At 42.4% G+C, this 23,079-nt stretch overlaps 1 protein-coding gene across 1 annotated transcript in view; it reads left to right on the forward strand.

Annotated features, from left to right (window-relative positions):
- Positions 1-280: 280 nt before the first annotated feature.
- shq1 (SHQ1, H/ACA ribonucleoprotein assembly factor) overlaps positions 281-23,079 on the forward strand; it is a 28,493-nt gene continuing 5,694 nt past the window's right edge. Inside the window, exons 1-10 of the mRNA XM_008304137.1 lie at positions 281-311; positions 1,194-1,360; positions 1,496-1,560; positions 6,558-6,686; positions 6,822-6,982; positions 7,092-7,204; positions 7,309-7,406; positions 15,010-15,167; positions 15,657-15,710; positions 21,552-21,675. Of these exons, the coding sequence (XP_008302359.1) occupies positions 1,218-1,360; positions 1,496-1,560; positions 6,558-6,686; positions 6,822-6,982; positions 7,092-7,204; positions 7,309-7,406; positions 15,010-15,167; positions 15,657-15,710; positions 21,552-21,675 (1,045 nt within the window). The 5' untranslated portion in view covers positions 281-311; positions 1,194-1,217. The remainder of the gene's footprint in view (positions 312-1,193; positions 1,361-1,495; positions 1,561-6,557; positions 6,687-6,821; positions 6,983-7,091; positions 7,205-7,308; positions 7,407-15,009; positions 15,168-15,656; positions 15,711-21,551; positions 21,676-23,079) is intronic.

Raw genomic sequence — 23,079 nt, forward strand, 5'->3', positions numbered from 1 at the left:
TGATTACTGCTCACATAGTCTAACTGGTTTATAAAATAATGACCTCTGTCCATCAAAATTATTCCTGCTCATTTTTCAGCATGTAAACAATTGTATATTGCATTATATAAAATACTGAGGAATTTTTTAAAGCATATTTCTTACAGCAACAGCTACAAATGACAGCAGATCTGTTTTTTTTTTTTTATTGTTAATATGGTTTTTATACAGTACATTTAAATTGCGGCTTTCTTGTTTGTATTACGGTAAAACATGGACGCTACATCACATAGCATCCAGGGCAGCCTGTTGGGATAACTCTCAGTGTTTTGGTGAGTGTGTGTTTATGTTTACTACCTTTTATTGAGTGACTTTAACTAAAATGGCTCCAGCAGTTTACCTTGACTGCCTGAATAGTGATAATACCAGTGTTGGCTTGCGGCTGTCAGCTGGTTGCCGCTGCTGTGCTGTTAGCCCGAAACACACGAGGAGAGTGATCATGTGTTAGCTTGTAGCGAGCTAACCGCGAACCAAACTTCATTTAAAAATCTGTTAAGTCAGTGTGGCGTCTCGGTTGCCTACAAATGCCTTCACCTCATATAATGACACTTATTCTTTATGATTGTGGGGGTCTGTGGTTACTTTCGGCCTGCCTGAAGGTTAGTTAACACGACTTTATATGCAACTTTTAGATCTTGAGGAGTTTTAAGTGCATTAATACTTCAACTTACGGTTCTTCGCTGACATCGCTACATAGGACTGCCATAAAGAAAGTAGTTGCACTTTTGGGGGTGAGGTTTGCGCCGAAGTTATTATAGTACATCATAATTTGGAATACATCCGAAGCTACATTTTGAAAGAGTCACATTTGACATCAGACATGACCTTTCTTTTTAAAATGTGCATATTTTCCAATGGAGTTTGGTACGAAAATTTAACGAGTTAAAATCATGACTAGGTAAAACTCATATTCTAACTCGCTGCTGTACGAAACGTGCTGATATGTTTGACCCAAGCTATGTTTACAGTGTTTGCTGTCAGTGTGACACATGTGGACTTCTGAGCCTGTGAACATGCAACACAGTCGTCCACCAGGTGGCGTGCTGTAGTCAGCTGGCCCGTGATTCATTAGAACCTGGCAGGCTGCTGTGGGATGCAATCCAATCCAGTGTGCTGCCTGGAGCTTCAAATTCTTCCTGTCATTGATGCTACAGGTCTGCATTACATCATAATTCAAAATGATAACTCCTGCGTTCGACCTGAGCCAAGATCCTGAGTATCTGATCCTCAACGTCCGCGTGCCCTACACCAGGACGTCAGAGTTTGACCTTTGCATTGATGGAACGGATTTCAAGTTCTATGCAAAGCCCTACTTTCTGAGGTGAGTTCATCCATGCACATACTTCTGTAACTGTTTGTCTGTTAAGTGTTTCTTGGATGAAAGGAGGTGAGCTGACACTGCAAACTCCATGGGTTTAAATTTGCCTTCATATGAAGTTAATCTCTTTGTTTTCAGATTAACTCTTCCTGGAAGAATAGTCGAGGATGGGAGGGAGAAGGCCAAATTTGACATAGATAAAGGTAGGTTGCATTATTACACGATGACAACACATGCACTAGCAGTACTTCTACTCGTGTTAGTCGTTACAGTCGACTATTATTAGCTATTTGACAAATTTTCTTCTAGACGGATGAGTCAGAGAGTCTGATATTCCTGCAGCATAAGTGTAAATCATTGACCAAAGTAACCTGTGGAAGCAAAACAATTGCTCAACTTGCAAAGAGAATGTTTTGCCACCCATCCACCTTCAGTTCCTTCATTTTCTGCTGCTGGCAGCACTTCCTGCGTGGCTACCAAAAACACATGCAGCTTGCAGAGATTGTTGCACCAGGACAGAGATCAGGCAGGAGCCAACACAGTCAAACACTCACAGAGGGCTTTCAAAAAATAGCTTGCATGATACTTAGTAGTACACGATCATTACTTATGTGTGGTTCCCTTTGTCAAAGCTGTATTTGCTCCTTGTGGTTTTGTTTCTTGAATAAAGTCAGTTCCGGGTATTTTCTTTCTAAATTCGTCATTGACTATCCATCCATTAGTTGTTCCAACCCTAGTCGTTATTGTCCGCAGCATGATCTGTAAGAAGGACAAGAGCGTCTACTTCTCACAAATCCCAGTTTAACCCCTGCTCCTGCTATACAATTACTTGACAAAATGCTTGATGAGGCATTTCAGTAAATATACGGACAGCTGCTGCATTAAATGGAGCCTGATTTTGGCAGACTTGCAGCCTCTATGTCATGAGCACAATTTGAGCTAAGTTGATTTCTCCCACACAAACGAATCCCTGTGCAGTCCAAGCTTTTTTACACCCTATGTAACAAAATACGATTTGGTCAGTAACCAGTTCCGTTGGGCGTTGTAAATATCCTGCTTTAGCTGTCTTAAAAATAGATTTCTTTCACTCTGTAAAGAATGAATTATCAGCACTCAGTCAGCTGTGAGAAAAAAAGATTAGGAATTCTATTGAGGCTCGGATATCTTACACTCTGTCAACATAATAACATAAAAACATTTTTTTTCCAGGATGTATCTCTAAATTGTTACAACTGTAGTTTTTTTTCCCCCCCATTGTTTATCAGACTTTGCTGACCTTTCTTTCAACAGGGGGAAAAACTGTTGTTCAATATTTTTTTTGTCCCCCAAGTAGTACAAATGTTGTCTCCACATATTGAGCTATAATTCACACACAGTAATGCTGAACTATAGAACCCGCCAGAGCTTCCAGTAATTTATATGCTGAACAGGAGTTGTAAAAAAAAAAAAAAAAAAAGCAGCGCAACGTTTTTGGCATTTCGCTTTTTATTGCATAGATTCACAGTGAGTGTACAGACACGACATATAAGGAGGAGGAGAGGTTTGGACACGCAACAAAGGTCCCTGACTGTAATTGAACTCGTGACGGTGTGGTAACAGTACCGTGAAAAAGCTCTGCTTCAAGTAAAGTGAGCGTGCTTGGAAAAAAGGTGCATAAATAGTTTTTATTTACCACTTGACTTTGTCCAATATGAAGTCAGCAGAATAACTCCTGCTTACGTATGCTGATGGTTTTTCAAGCCACTTGGCAGGTTGGTGTTTTCTAGCAGTATAAGAGCTGATTCAACACCAACACTTGGCTGGTTCTGAATTAAGAACTGTTTATGTCAGAAGTTGGGTGCATGAGATTTACTGTATCCAACGACACCAGCCAAAACTTTGTGGCAACCATTTTTAAACAATAAGTGATAGTTGGCTCAATCCAAATAGGCTCATTTTACACGGTGCCATTGCAAACACTGGTGCATAAAGCAGAAACGCTGAGTGCTGGTTGCAGCCGCATTTATAAATGCAGACTGGAGATATTATAACATTGAACGGCAGGGAATATGAGACAAATAATTACCTCATCAGCTTTCCAGCAGCGCTTCATGGGAGAGACAAACTGTCTCCTTGTGCTGTGGTCCTCGACAGGAGTCTGGAATAAACTAGGAGATTCAATAATGTATCTATGGTGGCTTTCGAGCCTGTGAAAAAGCAAACCAGTTCTTGGAAGGATCACAGCTGAACCCCCTTCGAGCCGCCACTAGCACCAGTCCAGTTGTTGGGGAGAGGGTTAAAGAACCTGTCACAGTTCTTCTGTGGATTTAGGCTCTCAGTGTCTTTGGTCTCAGGTTAGCGTTATACTGGATGCATTTGGAAGCACACAAGGGTCAGCCAGGATCTGAATGACGTAAATTTACCCAAGTTTGTGTGGATGTCTCTGCAGATGTCTGTGTGCAGCCAAAGCCACGAGAGGCACCACATAAACATCGATCTAATGCACATGTATTCAATGTGTCCTTCAAGCAGATTAGAAAATGGTATAATTCAGAGCAACTGCAACTTTAATGCTGTCTCTGTGCACATCCTGTTCTTCTTACTGAAGATAGTTCTTTATGATTGTGGCTGTATGTTTGGGCTCATTGTCAGGCTGCAGAATGACTTTGGGGCCTCCTGAATTATATCACCTGAATAACAGGAACTTAAACATTTAAAGTGCTTAGAACTTTAGCACAGTACTGTTTATGCTATCTGTGTTAACCATTACTCCCACACTGGTGTCACTTGACTGCATTTCTAGTCTTTTATTCAGTCACCATCAAAAAGGTTTAAGGTCCATTAGTCTGTCTTTGCAATGGAAAATCACAAGTCTTTTTGCGTGAGAGCCGCCCCGGTGCAGGCTGAAATAATCAAAGCTCAAATTGTGACAATAATAAGTTTTGTGTGAGGTCTTGGAGGACGTGGAAAACATAAAGTGGAGTGCAGGTGTGTGACTTACATGCGGTGTGCTGTTTTAGAAGGAAGATGGGTACGAGTATCTGTTTTCAAAGCTTTTGAATACTTGTGCAAATGACAGTAAAGGCTGGTTTGCACTGTTGCGGAGGAAAGCCTAATTGCGTTGGCTGGTGAAAGCATGTCTCTGTGTGTCTGCGTGACATTGTTGACCAGTCGCAGTCTACAAGATCTGGAGACATGCTTTCTAGTAGCAGTCAGTGATTGATCCTTGGGGCGTCTTTAGTCTGTGCTTCAGTCTATCAGCCATGGTAAATTAGCCTAACTGATCATGTTATTTCATCCCATTTAAAAGGCCACTGGAACCATCTGTAATGTCATAACGATTACAGCCTGCAGGCAGCTCTCTTCGCAGGGACAGTGGCTGCTTCTGTGGGATTTTCTTCAACTTTATAACGAACAAATCACAGTGACTGCCGCCGTGACGTTCTCGAGGGCGCGCTGCTTTCTGTCGCCGCGATGCATCGGTGACTTTGCGCCGCACGCAATCAGTTGTAATGAAGTTGTCTTTACGGAGACGTCTGCCTTATGGACTCTGACACCTCGTTGCTTGTCTATCAGCGTGGCCCCAGTTAACACGCTGTGTCTAAATAAGCCCGTAACATCTGCTAATAAAGCTCAGCTAATGAGTGTCCTTGTTTAGACTTATAATGAGCAATCATTAAGATCCCTCTTCTGCCGGCTCTCCTTTCTGCAAAGCCTGCATCTCAAGCAATTAGTCAGCTTCTATTGTAAAGCACTTCTAGGCTGTAACACTTGGGTGCATTGAAATTTTACGAGGTCTTTAGGCAACCATCAGATTATCTCTGTGGTGTGGCCAAATCGTTCAAGTCATCAATCATGTATTGCCTGTTTCGTTTTAATAGCAGTTTGTAAAGCAGCTCCTTAAGTTTGAAGCGTTGCACAGATGGCCTGATTGATCTGCGATGGTTTGGTGTAAATAAGATACTTAATTCAAATCTGCGACTGTAATAAGCAGCCTGTTTTCAAGTCTGTGATATGTTGTCAGGTGTTTAATGTCTTTTTCAAACATGTTGTTAGGCAGCACTTTATCTCCATCTTCTCTGACATTATCTCATGTGTAAATATTGCATCTAAATTATCATCTGGAGCTAACATGATATCTAAGACGAGCTTGTTGACTTAATATTTATCTATCATCCCCAAAACACAGCTTCAGACAGCCAGGGTTTCATACATCACAAACTTAAAGAACCAATCAACTTGCAGGATGGAGACTTACGTGTAATTAATGTTCTTTAGAGCTGGTTTCTGGTTGAAATGTGTTTGGCTGAACTACTCAAATGTTACCTCTTGCCATTGTGTAGCGCTGGGTGCTGTGTTTGAGCAGATGAGCAGGTGTGCAGGCAGGAACTCATTTGCATGTTAATACATCAGTGCATAGTTGAGGAGGCAAAGGTGCAGAGTTACATTTAGGCCATTTTAAGATAGGAAGGAATTTATTTTGATGGAAAATGAAGACCTAGAATTGATTTCAGTGCAGAGCAAATGCTCTCTACAGGGTGCACTGCAGGTTGTGTTAAGTCCTATAAAGCAAAAATTTGTTTAACCTGAGTTAAGGCCTTTGAATGTGTTTAATCTTCTAACTTTTTCAATATTTATCTTGCCTGTGGTAGGCAGTAATGTTGTGACATATTTTTGCATCTGATTGCAGGCTGTAGATGTTGTGACGTAAAGGTTAAACTATTGTAACGGTGGATTGTGCTCTCGCTGTCTCCTAGGAAGCTCATCATCTAATGTGTAAATGTCATTTGTAGCACAAACCTAAATGTGATAATCATTTTAATTGTTAAATACTTCCATCCATTCCATATTGTTTATCTGTGTTTAGACTGCATTCATTTAAATAATTATATTATTAAGAATTCCTGTATACTACTCGTCAGCTGGGATAGGCTTCAGCCCCTAGTGAGGATTAAGCGATGTATAGATAATGGATGGATGGATGTATACTACTGGGAAGAGCTGGGAAAAAGATAGCTTAAGGCTATACTGGCCTACTGGTTCTCCATTATATTTGCATGTTCTGCATTAAAAGCTGGTATTGAATTACTTTCTCTGTAGTATTAATCACGACTTCGGTTTAACTCAGTAAACCCTGCAAAAAACTAGTTTGCCTGCTTTTATTTAACTGAAGATCTGTAGTGGTTAAAAATCATCCCCTTCATTTCCTGTGTTGCCGTAGGTCTGTTCACTCTTCAGGTCCCTAAGGAGACAGCTGGTGAGCACTTTGAAGGGCTTCAGATGCTGACAAGTCTCCTCGCCCCCAAAGGCTCCCGTTCAGCAAAACCACTGGTGGAAGACGTTAGCGCAGGTACGTCATTTTTATCCGTTCGTTTAACTCGTTTGTGAAGTCGGTATTCACTCTGAGCACATGGGTGGGAAGGATAACCCAGAATGGATGAGATATTAACCGGGATTCAACTGTGGCTCCTCAACATTTCAAAAGAATGCGGCGAAGGTGCAGCAGAAAACGACGAGGAAGATGAAGAGGAATTTGACTGGCAGGTTGAGCAGGAGGTTTACGTAGAGAGATCTGAGGAGGAGCTGAGTGCCCTGCAGAAATATGGCTTTGGAAATCAGAGGTCTGGAGTATTTGCCCGATTGCAGGTGAGATTTATTGATAAATGCTCTTTGCAGATCTTTTTTTTTTTTATCATCATGAAAATATAGTTGAAATGACTTCACCAGGTTTTACATGCTGTAAATGTCATTGCAGGAAGAACTCACTGACGTGATCGACGTCAAGAACCCAGAAGGAACATCAGCAGCAGAGAGGAGGCAGGCTCGGCTGGAAGCAGAGACATCTGCCTTCTCTCCCGACCATTATCTGTGAGTTTAACAAAGCAAAAAAAAAAAAAAACCCCTCTGACAAAGACAGAGAATTTTTTTTCCTGTGTTATTTTTGTCTGCTAACATCTCATGTGTCATTGCAGGGCTGATTTGTTTGAGGATGATGAGATAAAGGCGCTGTTGAAGTTTAGGCCGTGGTGGGCAAAGCTGAGCCCTTCTACAGAGCAGGAGGAAGAATCTGGTGAGTTCATGTCAGACATCTCATTATCTGCAAAAATGTGACGTGTTGGAAATTAAATCTGAAATATGGCGCTTGAAACGCACTCAAAAGCTCCACAGCTAAAAAAAAAAAAAAAAAAAGCAGAAAAATCTAGTAAGATAAAGATGCTCTCTTAGGAAAATAGGGTGACAAAGTGTTAATATCATTTACTTAATTAAAAGCAACCAATGCAACAACATAGTGCAAAATAACAGCATTGCAATTAGTAGACCTTCATTTAAATTCTCACATGAGTAAAAGAGCAGAAGCATTATTGGCAAAATGTACTTGAAGTATCAAAGAGAAGTACTTGGCTGACAGTGTCATTTATGTTGCTAAGCTGTTGTCACTGACGTTGGACCTTGTAAAAATCATTTTACTGTTGTAGATGGTCGACATGCAGCTTTAATAGAGTACCTCACACAGGGCTGGATAGTTTATTTACTGGTTTCCAGCTAAGATAAGAGGTTGAACCCCCTCAAAGGAGTCACAAAACAAATCTAGGAGGTCATAAGATGATGACAAAAGTTTGGACACAGATTAATTTTTTCCTTATTTATAGTCAGTGTCAAGGTCAGAAAATCTGACCTTTTAGAGTAGTTACAATTCCTACATGATTGTGACAAGCAGCCCTAAGTGGCCACTTGTTTAGTTTGTCAGGAAGGTCAGGAAGCCGCTGAAATACATTTTACGCATGTATTTTATGCGCATATCATTTGTAGACATGACTGTAGCTGTCTAATAAATTGAAATTAAAAAGTGCAGCGTTTATCTCCTAGATGTAGTGGAGTAGTATTGAACTGAGACACTAACTGTAATATTTGAGTAAATTCAGTTACTTCCTATCATTGCTTTAGAAGACTTCAACAGAATGGCGTAGTGCAGGGGTGCCTAATCCTGGTCCTCGAGAGCCCCTATCCAGCATGTTTTCCCTTTTCCAACACACCTGATTCAAATGATCAGCTCATCATCAAGCTCTGCAGAAGCCTGATAACGATCCTGATCATGTGAATCAGGTGTGTTGGAAGAGGGAAACATCTAAAACATGCTGGATAGGGGCTCTCCAGGACCACCATTGGGCGCCCATGGCGTAGTGTATGGACTAGTGAGTGTATGCACTGTAAACCTACAAACAACCCTCCCAACTGAGCTGCATTCATTCTGAAGGACACACAAACTGTTTGCCTCCTAGGAATATATTCCCCCAGATACACACAATCTAACACATTTAGCTGAAAATTTTATTTAAGGAGCATTTGATTTTACCATCAGGGCTGATTTATGCACTAAAAAAAGTGTTTAATTAACACACAATCTCACTAGAATATTACTTGGATTGCCTATTGATGAAACTGATTTAATGAATGTTTATTTTCTTGTTATCTTTTGCATTTTTGTGTTGATGGTAGTGAGTTATCCCTCTAACTTACTTGTAACTGTATTTTTAAAGTGACAGGTTGATGTTTATTTTCCTGTCTGCCCCCCACAATCAGTTTTAATTATTACACCTACGTTACTATAGTGTTTTATGGTTTATCATCCTCACTTTGTACCCTTATGCTAAAAAAGACAATCCAATCTTACACATACAAACGAGGACTTATAAATGTGGATGTGGAGAGGTGCTAAAAGTGTCCAGAAAGTAGTGACTGAAGGCTACCAGAAGGTGGCATGAAGTTGCAAAAAATTGGGAGGGCAATCATGCATTGTTTACCGTTGGACCAAATTAATCTGCTCTTACTGACTATTTTACTGTTCCCAGTAGTACTATTTCAAATCCTTGCCAAAAACTACAGTGAATTGAAATATTGTATTGCAACCAGGAATCTGATAGCTGAGCTTTGTGCCTGCCAGACACTGACATTGTTCTCTGACAATAAATGAATCCCCAAAGGACACATGAGTCTTTTCACTGCCCCCTTCTAAAGGAAGGACAGACCTCGGCTAGTCGGCTACAGAGCTGCACTCCCTGCTAAAGTGCCTCGAGGCGCCTCGACAGGAAAGACACTCACCATTACCAGAGATTGACCTTGGACCTTCCCTAATCACTGCCTCCCTCTGCTGCCTGTTGACCAATTTAAACATTTTGAGTGCTGAGACTGCTGAATTAGTGTGACTTTTTTTCTTTTAAAAGCCACTATTTTAACCTGTCTCATTATCTTTATATATATATTTTTAAAATTCAGGTTCACTTTCCATCTGTTTTAAATCAGCAGCTGCAGCCTTTCCAGCTTCATTTCAACAGGAGTGATAGCTCGCGAACCCTGGCACCGGGAAAGACTATTTAATTGTGCCACCCCTGCTCTCCTAACAGCTCGCTAATTCCAGCACTTCCACTGTTTTAAGCAGGCGCGTGGCTCACAGCTACAGCTTATGTGTAGCGCACGGATGCTGCACGCTTAGAAGAGGATTTAGATTGAACAGATAGCATTATCGCAGGAGAGAGTGCGGCTGCCGGTCGTGTTTTTACCAGCGCCGGGGCCCGATCGCTGACGAGCAGCCATCAGTCAGCGATGCAAAGGCCATTAGCTGCAGTCTGAGTTTAGCCTCCGAAGAACATTACGGCTCCCCGTAGCCCCGCCGGCTCCCTCCGCTCATTCTGCATTCTAAGACAGAGTGGCTCAGTCGGGAGCCCAGGCGTAGATAAATGGGCCAAATTAAACCTAATGGCTTGATTGACAGCTCGAATAGCATTAGCCTCAGCTGAGTGTGAAGAATGGTGTCGGTCAGGAGATTTAAGCAGCTTTGCCGTCAGATCTCGAAAGCGCGCTCATGATTTTGTCGTGTATTTCCAATGGAGAACTACAAGTCTTCTGTGTGTGTGTTTTTGAAGACCCCACCCCCTCCTTCACTACTGCTAAGTCTGATATATATGTCACCTGACAGATGGATGTGGACACAAGTGCTAATGAAGTAGAAACCGGCCCCTTTGTGCTCTCCAGTGTCAGGGCCAGCACACTGACAGGCCACAGCTGTCCACTGGAGGCCTGTATTAACGCACTGGTCCAGCCTAAACGGTCCTGACAGCTCGGCCTCTGTCTACCTGCCGCACTTTGTTATGGCTGAGTTTGGAAATCTGACCTTTGACCAACTTAGATAGCTCTCTGTTGATTTAGGCTGCCCGCTCTAACCGAGTTTAGAGTTTCACTGTTCATTAAATACCCCTTCGATTTGATACTTGGCACGATCGCAGTGTGTGTGCGCGCGCGCAAAATTAACCGTATTTGTCATGCAAGGTCATACTTTGACCTCTAGCGTTTGAGAGATTCGGGGGAGCGTATTCCAACCCCTCAGCAGTATTTTGACGAAGCATATTTGCTCCATGCCATCAGGCCATCTGGACCTGTAGAGTGCGGTGACGAGCCAGGCTGCCGTTCCAACTGGAGGAATTAGGTCAGAAATTAATTTGCAATCAGCAGAAGCCCTCATACGCTGCGTGCTAATGCCCTCTAGAATTGACTGGCTCCGTAGTGGAGATGAATGAACGTGGTGGCGGGTAAATCTATCAGGTCTGCACAGTTAATAGAAAATACATCAGGATCATAATGCTGCTGTGCTGTGTTCATCTTCGGAGAGAGAGTGTGTGTGTGTGTGCTCTGTTTCTACTCAGATTTTTGGATTCAGATGATGGAAACATAGGTTTTAGCTGCAGAAGTGTTGGTGCAACATGTTTCTTCTGACAGCATTTGCATCCACTGAAATCAATAACCCCATTTGCACTATCCCAGTATTTATATACATAATTTTTTCCCTCAAGTGCCTATGCATCATGTGCATGTTTTATGTGTGTGTTTGAAAAAGCAGTTGACATTCAATGCTCGTGACTCTGCGAGTTAGTGTGCCAATTCGGTGTTTTGTTTTTTTCTCTCTCCGTGGCTTTTCTCGATGTGTGTGTTCCGAGGACAACGTGCACAGATGTGGGCGCACGTGCATGCCGGGCTTTGTGTCTGCTCGGCTCCCTCCGCAGCTGCACCGACGAGGGACCCAGGTAGCGTCTGCAGGGAGCTAAAAACCTGACGTAATGCAGCAGGAATCTCCTTCGCAGCACAGCCAAGTTCCCACTGCAGCCAGAGAGATCATTCTGAAGCATTGCGCGCGTGTGTGTGTGTGTGTATTGAATGTTCCTGCATTTGTGTGTGTGTGTGTGTGTGTGTGTGTTTGCTCCAGCCAACACACACCTTGCACATCAGGGGCTCAGAGCAGGGACTCTCCTTTTCTCATGCAGAGAGAGGAATTGCTTTCAGCTGTTGTATAGACTGCTGGGAGGGAAAAAAAAACTGTTGAGTTACAGCACACTGCTGCAGACGTTCGGCGTGCCTTTCAATACTGAACGATGCAGATTGCTTAAATAGGATTGAAGTCTGTTTGTGTCGCCCCATTAGGCTTGCCACAGATCCCCATTAAGCAGATGTCTCTTTCAAAAGGCAACAGTTAGCGAATTTGCAGAGAGCGCGGAAGCAGAGCTTTTCAGATATTTCCCTATAACAGAGCTCTAAATTTTCTTAATGCGGAGCTGTTCAGCCATCAAACACCTAAATGGTATTGGCATCACTAATTTTGCTCGTTTAATGTGGCACTATATGTCCTATTTTGTTTATGCTCATCACCTCCTCCTCAAAAGGGGGACTTTATCATCAGCTGAACCAGAAGAGCAGTTTATCGGTTTATTAGAATCAAAAAGCTGTTTACACGTGAAAGCGACGTTCATTCAGCGTGTTTTTCATCGCCATCCACGCTGAAACATTTGCACTCCTACTCTTTGGGATTCTCTGTGCTTTAGCCCCACGCGAGGGTTAATGGTACGGAAACTGCAAAAAAGCAAATGACATAAACACAAGACGGCACGTAATTAATCACAAAATATGTTTATTCTAACATTTATTCTGATGTTTTTCTGTCGTATTCATTAGTTTTTATGACTGCAGAGGAAAAAAAATCCTGTATTTGATTTGAAAGAAAAACGCACAAAATTGTCCATATCCTAGTTTTTCAGCATATTCTGTTAACAAATCCAAAATATAGACTTTCATGGTTAGTTGTTGATCATTTTGTTTATCAGGTTAAAAATATATTAACTAATAACACAGAGGATGGAGCGTAACTATCGGAAAACAAGTTGTAGGTTTCCTGCAGTACACAGTCGAGCCACTAGGTGCTTTGATCGCAGCACAAATTATAAAAAACAAAAGCTTGCGTGACTCTGCTAACTGTGGCAGACGCGCTGATCAACACTACAGCACAAAGTTGTGAAAATTCCTCTAATACACCATCTGTACGGCGTAGCTAGCCGTCTGAGCAGAAGGACTCTGATTACATGCTTTCACCGACATTAAAGCAAAACCGACGAAGTGTATCAGTGACACTCCCCCTGCTTTGAGGATAAACACATTTCAGCAGTGGCACGAAATACTGACAGATTTTCTGAACTGAAAAAGTTGGCGCAACAGTATTTGTGGACAAGTCTGAGCAGAGCAGCTGTTTCCAGTAGCTGGACCACAGTTGCGCCATCATGTAGATCAGGTATGAAGATTATTTGATATAAAACCAGTTTGGCTCAAGTCTGTTGAGATGGGATTCGATAACATTACTACCTTTTTACTGTTAAAGATTGCACCACTTATTTGTTGGATGTGTCCAACACACATAGCGTGATCTAATTTATTTCCTCCAGCGAAGCCTGGGAGTGGTGCAGCTGTTTTCTGCGATTAATACTTGAGATTTTGTGGGGCCAATTATCACATAGTGACAGACGGAAGCCCAGCACCTTTAAATGAAGTCATTATTTTGTGTTGTTTATAGCTGGAGTAACCTGCTGTTTGCTTTGTCTTCAAATTTCTGACGCAAATGACTTATTTTACAGCAAATCCAAGTGTCAGTGTTTACAAAAAGCTTTCATTAGCCAATGAAAAAAGAATGACTGCTCATTAGTTTTAACAATTAATGGTGTACGCTGCTCTGACACAAGACAAAAAAACAGAATTAATTAATGCTGTTTTCTTTATTCTGACTCTGTGATATTAGCAGTTGGAGAATTCCTGGGCATTGTTGCTGTTTAGGCTATTATCTGTACTTAATGTGCACTTACTGAGTGTTGCACCGCACTGTGATATTTTTGGTTTTCATCTCCCCCTTGTATGACTGTTTGATTTAGAGCTAGACTGGCATATGGAGCGTTCAAATACAACACAACATGTGCTGCGCTTCCTGCTGGGTTCAGCACACTGCTCAGGGGAGTCGCTGAGGACGGAGCAAAACAGGCGAACATTTGTTAATTTCTAGGAGGACTATGTCAGTATAACATTATGTCTAAAAATTATACCTTTTCGCCTCACTACTTCTGTTAACTTTATTATGTCGATAGAGCACATAACAAACCTAAGCTATTTTTACACATATTTTCTACCACCATACAGTTAAAACACACCTGACGTGCCTTCTTAGATGGAAACCTGTTTTCAAGATAAGGTTTTTATCCCGAGGCCTCTTTACAAACTTGCACCATGTAATTCAGGGATTTCAGACACACTCAACATCAGCCTTTCCCCCCTCGTTTGCCTTCCGTGCCTGGCTCGATGCCTCGCTTTGGATGCCATGTGCCTATTTGTCAAAGCTAATTTGAGCGGCGCTGCCTGAAAGCCCCTTTATTATGAATAAATCTCTATATGTCAGCTGATGTGTAACACAAGACGCAAGTACGGATATACCAAAGCATCAAACGGCAAAATCAACTTTTGTATGTCATAATTTAAAGAAATGTATCGGATATAAAGATCTTGATTATTGGTTATACTGGGGGGAAAAAATGCTGTAGGCCGATCAATGTTTGGTTTAATTTTACCCCAGAATTTGACCTCTGATCCAGTATCATCAGTCTATAATCTGATTACATTAAGTCTTTTAGCTTTTAAAAGTAATGAGGATGCCAGTGGCTGAAGGGGTGGTATGGTTGTATAGCTGTACTAGTGATATTTCAGGGTTATACTATATCTTTGACAGATGTGTGTAGATTTAGAGACCTGTTTCATCACCCGGTATCACAAGCAACACTAAAGATCTTGATTTATTTTTTTCAGGAACGGGAGGAGATTGGTCACAAATCTGTCCCCGTTTAACCCGACTGCACATATGATTGTTTTTCAAAAGGTCTCAAACTGAACCATGAGGTTAGCAAAACGGCATTCATCTCATATTTATCCGGCTTAGCGTGGACATAATCTTAGAGACTTAGGTCACTAAACCTACTTTTATTAAGCTGTTTATCCCTGCACAGAAACCGTGTGCCTTGTTATCTTGATACGCGATGGTTCCAGTGTGTATTTGAAAATCATTGCATTGTGTTTTTTAACTTGTGGCTGTAAAGCACGCGGAAATTACATGTTGGTGGTGTGGACAGTTTGTAAAGTCATACACCGGCTTCACATCAGAGGCCTACGTGTGCAAAGGAGTGCATGCAACTCCTCCTCAACCTAACCGCTGCGACCGCTTCCCACACCCACTGCTGGATTCTTCACCAAATCACTTTTACAGATGTTGAATGCCGGACTGTCTCGGTTCTTTTGACTATAACATCTTTGTTCCCATGCAGCCATATCATTCACCGATGATGAGAAAGAGCAGCTGAGGAAATTCACCAACCGCTCCTACCTGCTGGACAAGACGTCCCGCTACCAAGCATGGCTCGGCCTCGTGGACGTCCTGCTGGCTTACTCCTATGAAATGCGCTGCACAGAAGGAGAGCACAACGTGAGTGTGTGTGTGTCTGTATGTATATATGTGTGAAGAGTCAACTCCTCCTTAGGCCTTGGATGACAAAGCCCTATATCCTTACATCCCTCAGACCCCCTTCCATTTCGTACAGAGCCTTAAGAGATTACCAGCAGATCCCTGAGCTCAGTCCAGACCTCTTTGTGTCACTCTTCTGAGGTAGCTGCATAAAAGCGAGGTGAACAAGGCTGATTTCGCTGTCAAAGACACTTTGTAGCGCGTGTTAAATATTTGATACAGCAGAATGTTGAATTAAAGCTCAGCTATGAAAACAAAATCTGTCATTTAAATTCACGCTTGGGATGTTCGGCAATGGATGGAGTCCAGAACATTTCCCTCGCTTGATTTCAAATGCCTTGTAGTCTGCTTTTTTTTTTTTTTTTACCATAAACTCTGCTTTTGTCCAAGTAGATTTTATTTTGATCAATAGTTTTATGTTAAATTATGATGATCTCTTTTCTTCTGCAGGTGGAGTCACCGTGGACCATCAGGAAACTCAGCGGTACTCTGTGCTGGTTGGAGGTGAGTCAGTTAATAAAAGGAAATAAGAAGAGCGGTGAGCCTTGTTTACTTACTAATATGCTGTTTATTTAATGGTGGCAATGATTATAATTAAATGTGTGGAAATGTGTGATTAAACACCCCAATTTTTGCTCTTATTTAATGGAAAACAAAGGGATGCTAAATTACTAAAAAAGTAAGTAATCCTGTCGCACATTACCCTTCTTTGCAACATTTTGTAGCACCACAAAAAAAAAAGAATATGTAAATGACCCAAACTATAGATAAGCTTGGTTCCTAGCCTGCGAAAGAAATGGAGTGCGTAACAGAGTTGTGTTTTTTTTTGCAGTTGTGAAACCTCGGTGCAGTCATTCAGTGACACAGACAAACAGTATTTCTGTTTAATTCTGTAAATTGTTCAGCAAATCTTCAGTGACTATCGCCCATATTGTCCATCTGCTTCAGTTTGCCTTTGTTCCCATCTTAACAACGGTTTTGTATGTATTCATGAATGTCACCTCTAAACATATCTTCCTGTTTTACAACCCGAGTGCATAGCAGCATTCAGCACTTCTGCTTTTTAAATTTTCTGCGGCAAACAAAGGGTGGGGGGCTCGTTCACAGATGGGACTGGTTTCCATCGAGTTAAAAGATGTGTATTCGGAACACATGTTGAAAGTTCTTGCGGCCACCCTGCTGTGAAAACTTTGGCTCCGCTATTCCTCACCGTGCAACTGCATCTGGGTTCTTGTCATATTTTCTGTGCTTTGCTGACTTTGTCTCTCTGGCCTATAAAAGTCCGGCTTGGCTTGATACCAACACACGGAGACAGAGCTGAAGTTCTGAAGCTTTTATTGGTTGCGGTTTATTTGATCAATTACTAAGATGAAACAAACCAATAAATAAAATGCTATTGCAGTTCCATCACGAGTTTTTAACGAGCCCGCAAATGGACAGATGCTCATTTGTCAGGAAGTATTCAGATTCCTCCCATTCTTGCACACTTTACTTTGTGTGAGATTTCATTTTTTACTTGGATGAAATTGGCATTTTTCCCATCAATCTGCAGTCTCTGCAGGCTTTGTACACCTGGATTTGGGCAGTTTCTCTCATTCTTCCTGGCAGTTCTTGTCAAGCTCCATCAGATTGGATGGGAAGCATCTGTGAGCTGCCATCTTCAGGTCTGTCCACAGATGCTCTGTGGGTTTTAAGTGTGAGCTTTGGTGGGGCCACTGGGACAGGCAGAGGAATGTCCTTAAGCCACACTGTTTTCTTGGATGCTTTGGTTCACTGCTGAAAGGTGAATCATCGCTCCAGTTCTAGATCACATTTTCTCTGGGACAGGTTTTCTTCAAGGAGCTCTCTGTATTTGGCTGCATTTGTCCTTTTCTTACTTATGAACAATCTTTCTGTCCCTGCAGCTGAGAAGTACATGATGCTGCCACTACCATGCTTCATTATAATGATACCCAGATCATGAGGTGTTTGCCAGACAAGTTAATAGATTTGCAAAAACATGTCTTAACTCTGTCATTCTGGGCTATTTAGTGTAGATTATTGGGTCAAACTGTGTCCAGTTAAAACTACTCTTGTAACCGTAGGTAAGCAAAAGAAGACGGAAAGTACGTCCCATTCTTGTGAACGCAATAGATCAGGAAGACCTGGAAGGAACTTTTTCAAAGTTAACATAGGTGTCTACCTTGACTGAAGGATGGACCAATTAGATTTTGATTGTCAGCGGTCAAAGTTCACAGCCTTTGTGGCCTCAACACATTTTTAGCCATAACCCAAGAATTGATATGCCCATAATGATGGAATTTCACGCAAATGCCTCATAGGATCAAAATGAAGCGAACATGACATTTTATCTCAAAGGTTAGCTTCACTGTGACGTAATTTGCAGAATCAGTTTTCTGGCCATAATGCAGTGCCAACACTCAGGAAAACTCAGATATTTTGCTTGGTCAGATACTGTGTAGGTTTTCTGGGCTGCCATGTTAAAGATGCAGGCGAGGCTTCTACCTTTTTAAAATGTACAGCTTCTTTCCAGCAACATCCATATTCTCTACGTGAAGACAGCATCAGAAAAATTCTGACTAAAATGATACTTGTCAATGTGATATCTTCCAGTTTTGCCCCAAAAAAAAGCACTTTAATTTTGTTTAGCTACTTAAAAGTCTTCACTACATATATCATATAAATCTGGACAGACGTGGACGTAAACTGCAACTGAACTGACTGACAGAGACAAATAACCACAAGGCAGTAATTCTAGATGGAGACAGAGTCCAACAGAGTTTTTCTTTCTGGCTTAATGATGACTTTCTCACAGAGGCAGTTCTTTTATTCTTCACGTTTGGTTTATGTTGGCAAGGAGCTACTTTGGAAAGTTTGATTTTTCCAGACATGTCCATCACTGAGGTAAACAGTCCACGTCCAGGCTCTAAAGTCGCTACCTCGGGCCTGCAGGCACACAACCCAAAGGCTGCACAACAGTAGCAACAGGTGCTGCCAGTTCAAAGAGCAAATGAAAGTATGTTTGGTCTGCCTGCTCAGCCTGCCACTGGATAATCACTTGAGTGTGTAATGTATGTGATTGGCATTAGAAACAGGAGTATCTCCCCCGTGTGAGTCAAACAGCTTAACGCATGACCACAATAGGAGAATAAATTTGTTGTTTTTCGTCTCAAACTGGGTCCAATCGACACCGTTGTTTTCAGATAAGTTTGTTTTTGATGCTGACACGCCGAAACAGCAGGATGCAGTTAATTCTCTCCCTCCCCCAGGGGCTGTTGATGTCTACATCGAGGACAAGCGGCTGACAAAAATCGCAGTTGCTCTGTTTGGTGTCGTCCTATTACACCTTTGTTCTGTTGGTTTCTGCTCTCCATTATCACTTATATCAGCCTCTCCGTGCAGTCAAACACAAAGTTGGTGTCGGACTTTTTTGCTATTGTAGTTGTCAAAAGTGTGATATAGTGATTTGATCTATTAACTGTTGAATTGCTGTTAGATTTGTTTTGTCATTTGGTCTTATAGAGATATGCTTGAGTCTAGGGATCGGTTCCAAGAAGCAGGTTTAACTGAGTAATCTTGCTGAGTAAACCCTTGCATCATCCAGATTTGAGGAGGTTCTGCATTTTAGTCAGCAAAGTCATCCAGCTTACATGATTAAACCTGCTTCTAGGTACAAAACCCTTCCTTGTCACATCACCTGTGACGGTACCGAGGTACAAATGAGCTGATAAGAGCTGGAGAAGAGAAGCGGGTATTCTATGTAAAACATTTTCTCTCAGCTTTGTGATGGCGTTGTGACACTCTGTGACAGCTTCCTGTGGATTGGAGGTCAGGCTGAAGAGGAAACCATTTCACCCTAATCAACACATTGGTGCAAAAATACCTCAGAGTCTCGTCAGACCTGTGCGCCGTGTTCACATACATTCGAGTTACTTGTAGATGTAGCTGCTGTAAATTGAAGTTCCTCATGTCGCTTGATTTCTAGTCGAGTCAAAGGATTAAATCCAGCTGTATATACCTTTTGGTGGAGGTTTTGTGTTTTTTTGCACAGCAGTGACATTTATCTGCTGATTGAAACATTGGATAAATGTATTGCATGCTTGTTCCCCACCCTAATTTACTACTTTAAGTGATTATAGAGGGACAATGGCTGAACGTTATTATAGTTTACGCGACATTAGAAGGCAGTCATTCTTTCTTAAACAACATCTTCAGTATTGGTAGCATAGAAACAAGTAACACTGTTTTAACAATTAAACACTTGCAATCACCTGTGCTAATTATTTTAGCTTTGTTTCAGGATCACGTCACTTTAGCATGGCAGAAAAGATAAGATATGCCTTTATTTATCCCACATTGGCGAAATTCACAGTGTTGTCAGCACAGAAATACACACATAATAGAAGAACAACATACATGTTGGTCTTAATTCCCACAATCCACCGCTGCTGTTGCCATTCAGAGCAAATTTTAAAAAACCTTCGTGTTACATTTGAAAACAAAACATAGCGATATTGCTGAATAGATTCACCCACCGTTAACCAAGAAATGTAACTTGAATTGACTGAAGCTGCAGAGTGTGTAGTCGAACTGTAGTCTGTAGCCTCCACCTGCCCTTAGCGGCACATGTGATGGAATATTAGGCGTAGTGATGTTTCTTGCTTAGGTGCACCATGGGACTTGTACTTGATGTCTAGCTTGGAATGTGCCCAGACGAGCGCTTTGGACGATATTTTCTAGGCTCATAATGTTTTATACTGATGATCCTTGTTCATCCAAGCTGTGGAAGCGCTCCAAACGTCAGTCACCTAACGCTGCTAATGGGGAAAAACGAGCAAGGCTTTCACTTGTGGAAGTGAAATCGCTTGTCCCACTTTGCAGTTTCGTCCCCGTAGTTGAGTTGTAGCTCTTGAAGTGCAGTCAAATTATTTAGGAGTTGCACATCTGCTACACTGTTATCCCCTAACACACAGCTATAAATCAAGCTTAAATCTCAGCTGACACTTAGTCATTGAAGACTGCGCCGCGTCTGTTTCCACAGACCCACACTGGTGCTCGATAGAGATACGTATTGTTATTTTCTGTTATTGTTGTTGCTCATGGGGGTTGAAGGTTGTTGTTGCCAGTTGTTGCATGTACTCATCCATCTGCCAGGACAGATGATGCAGCTGAACAGGTGATCGTTCATTAATGTTCGCAACGCATTCGAGTTAGCGCCACGACGCAGATGTGGTAAACGTGTCCCAGAGCACATTTGAAGGGATCCCAGCGCGTTCTCATTAGGTGTTGCACACATCATCACCACTTGAGATCAAGAAGAATTTCTGTTGTGGTTGTATAGAAGCCAAGTGAGACTTCCTTGAAGGGGTGCTTGGACCTCGACCGCAGCTTGAGAGATGGTAGTTTTCCTGCCGTGGTGACAGTGAAGTAAAGAACTGTCTTCACCTGCCTGGCAGAGCTCTACCGCTCGTCAGTCAGTCAACGGAGCTGTCGGCTCCCATTGACAGTCCACCTCACTCAACCCCCTCCTCCCAGCCTTCTCCTCTTCCCTTCGCATTCTGCTCCACTATGGATTCCTCTCTGTCTTTGACTCCCTGTCTATCTGTGTGTCACCGCCGATATCAGCTCTGCTTCCTCACTCCATTCTCCTCTCTCTGCTATCTCTTTTTTTTTTATGCTCTCGCTGGCTGTCTCTCTTGCTTCGCTTATGCCAGACATTCCCCTTTCCCTACCACTTCATCCCACCCACACCACCATCCCTCCTCCCTCCATCTGCTGCATGTTTACTTGTCCTCAGTCGACTGCGCTGGTGTGACTGAGTTCCCCCCCTGCAGCAGCAGACCTTATTTACACTCCTGCTAAACAAGCCCAGGGGAGAGCATGATCCCCGATGACACGCACTCGCAAGCTCGCAACACATCCTTAACAAGCCACAAAGAAAAAAAGGAGGGAAAGGAACACGGGATAAAAATCTCTGCTTCTGTCTCCAGGCTGTGTGTCTATTAGTGCAGAGAACATCTGAGAGTGATGGCAGTGATTAAAGAGAAGCAGCAATTAACAGGCCAGGGCTGTAGAGGTGTTTAAGAGTTGCGAGCCCCTATTTTGCCAGCTCTATAAATGAGGAGTTGTTAAGAGTAATTAGAGCACCGTCAGCTTCACCAAAGAGTGCCGGCATTCAACCTAAGGATAGGAGACGATCTAATGATCTTGGGTCAGAGCATCTGGCAGAAACAAGCATTTTCTGTCAGTTGCATCTTCGTCTTTCTTTCTTTCTCTCCTCGAATAAAAATCATGGTTTGGGTTTGTGCAGGATCTTTTATGGATGTCATGTTCTCTGTCCTGCAGACATACAGCTCCCTGCAGGAGGTCCTGGTGTCGTTTGGACGGAGGGTTTTGTGTTACCCACTCCACAGACACTTCACTTTGGTCTCCGCGGCCGTTCGTGACACGACTAAGGTTTTGCAGTCAGGTGAGTTTTCCTAAAAGCACCGCACCAGCTACCACCCTCCACACACGCAAGCTCATAAAGAGGCATTATTACAGTAACGTTTCACCTCTGCAGGCTGGTAGTGACCCTTTGATGTCTGCCACATGTTCTCAAGTCAGTCTTTGCGGTTTTTAGTTCAAACTAGAGGCTAACTCGAACCTAATTCCTGCCCATTGTTAACACATGATCTTTGCTAATTGGTGATAATTGATTCTGTCCACCCTGTGGTTTCTTCTGAACCGTGTTTTCATATGTAAATAGGTTAAAGCATGTGCAGTCAGATAGAGTCTGCTGCATGCCCGTAAGCAGTGGGATGCAGCTCGATTGCGAGTCGATGCTGCTGAAAAGGCAGCTTGACAGCCGGCGTGCTTTTGTAGTGTATTGTCTAGCAGAAACAGCCTGCCGGTCAGAGAAAGTGCTTCTCGAGCATACTGCAGCGAGTGTTTGAAAGTAATATTCCTCCAGCTAAGCAAGAGAGTGGCCGGGCTCCCACCCCTCGGGGAAACGAAACGTGGATTAGTGGAGAACGGACTGTTGACTTTGATATCTCAAAGCCCGGAGTAATCTTTAAATCAAAAGCCCCCGCAGACAGCTGAAAGTCAGCAGTGTAAACACACTCAGGATGTGTGAGGGCTAAGATTATCCAGCTTGTGATGATTTTAACGCTGGTAAATGACAGCAAATTAAAGGCCTTTTAAGCTCCAGATTAGCATTTCCTCGCCTCATTAAGTAGGAAGATGAGTTGATCAGGAGAGGCAGGGAAGCGGCCGTTAGTCACTCTTTCTGCTCACCTTCTTTCTTTTACCTCGGATCAAGATTTTCTCTTGTTGAAGTGTGTCCGTTTCCTTAAAACTCAGAACGGAACATCATACTCCAGCCAGCTGATAATAAAAAGGCTAAACATCAGTGATAGGTTGTTTATTGTTAGAATGAATAAAGGAAAAATGACAAATTATTTAGCTTGGTTAAATGTATAATTCATTTAAATAAAGTTCACTCTTGACTCCTAACCGTCAGCATTTACAAGAATTATAGAAGGAATGAGTAACGGGGCTTTTCCTTAATGAACTGTAACACTACAGTAATTCAGCCTGGCGCGTGTTTGAGGGTGTGTTTCCTCCCAGCATTACTTTGCACACTAATTAATTTGTCAGGATAAGGCAAATGGAAATGCACGCTCCATTTTTGAGGCACTTCATATGAGTGGCTGTAAAAGCAAACATTCATAGGTATTAGCAAAACAAACCCATTAATGGCAGCGCACAGGTTAAGGCCTTGGAGGAAATGTAATCCGGGGGTAAATATTTGAACAGCCCTCTGGCAGCGTGGCGAGTATTCTCAAGGAGCTCCTCCACCTGCTTCTTAAGTGGCTGTAACTAAAGAGCC

The sequence above is a fragment of the Stegastes partitus genome, unplaced genomic scaffold (assembly GCF_000690725.1).
Source record: "Stegastes partitus isolate 25-593 unplaced genomic scaffold, Stegastes_partitus-1.0.2 Scaffold2145, whole genome shotgun sequence".
NCBI lineage: Eukaryota > Metazoa > Chordata > Actinopteri > Pomacentridae > Stegastes > Stegastes partitus.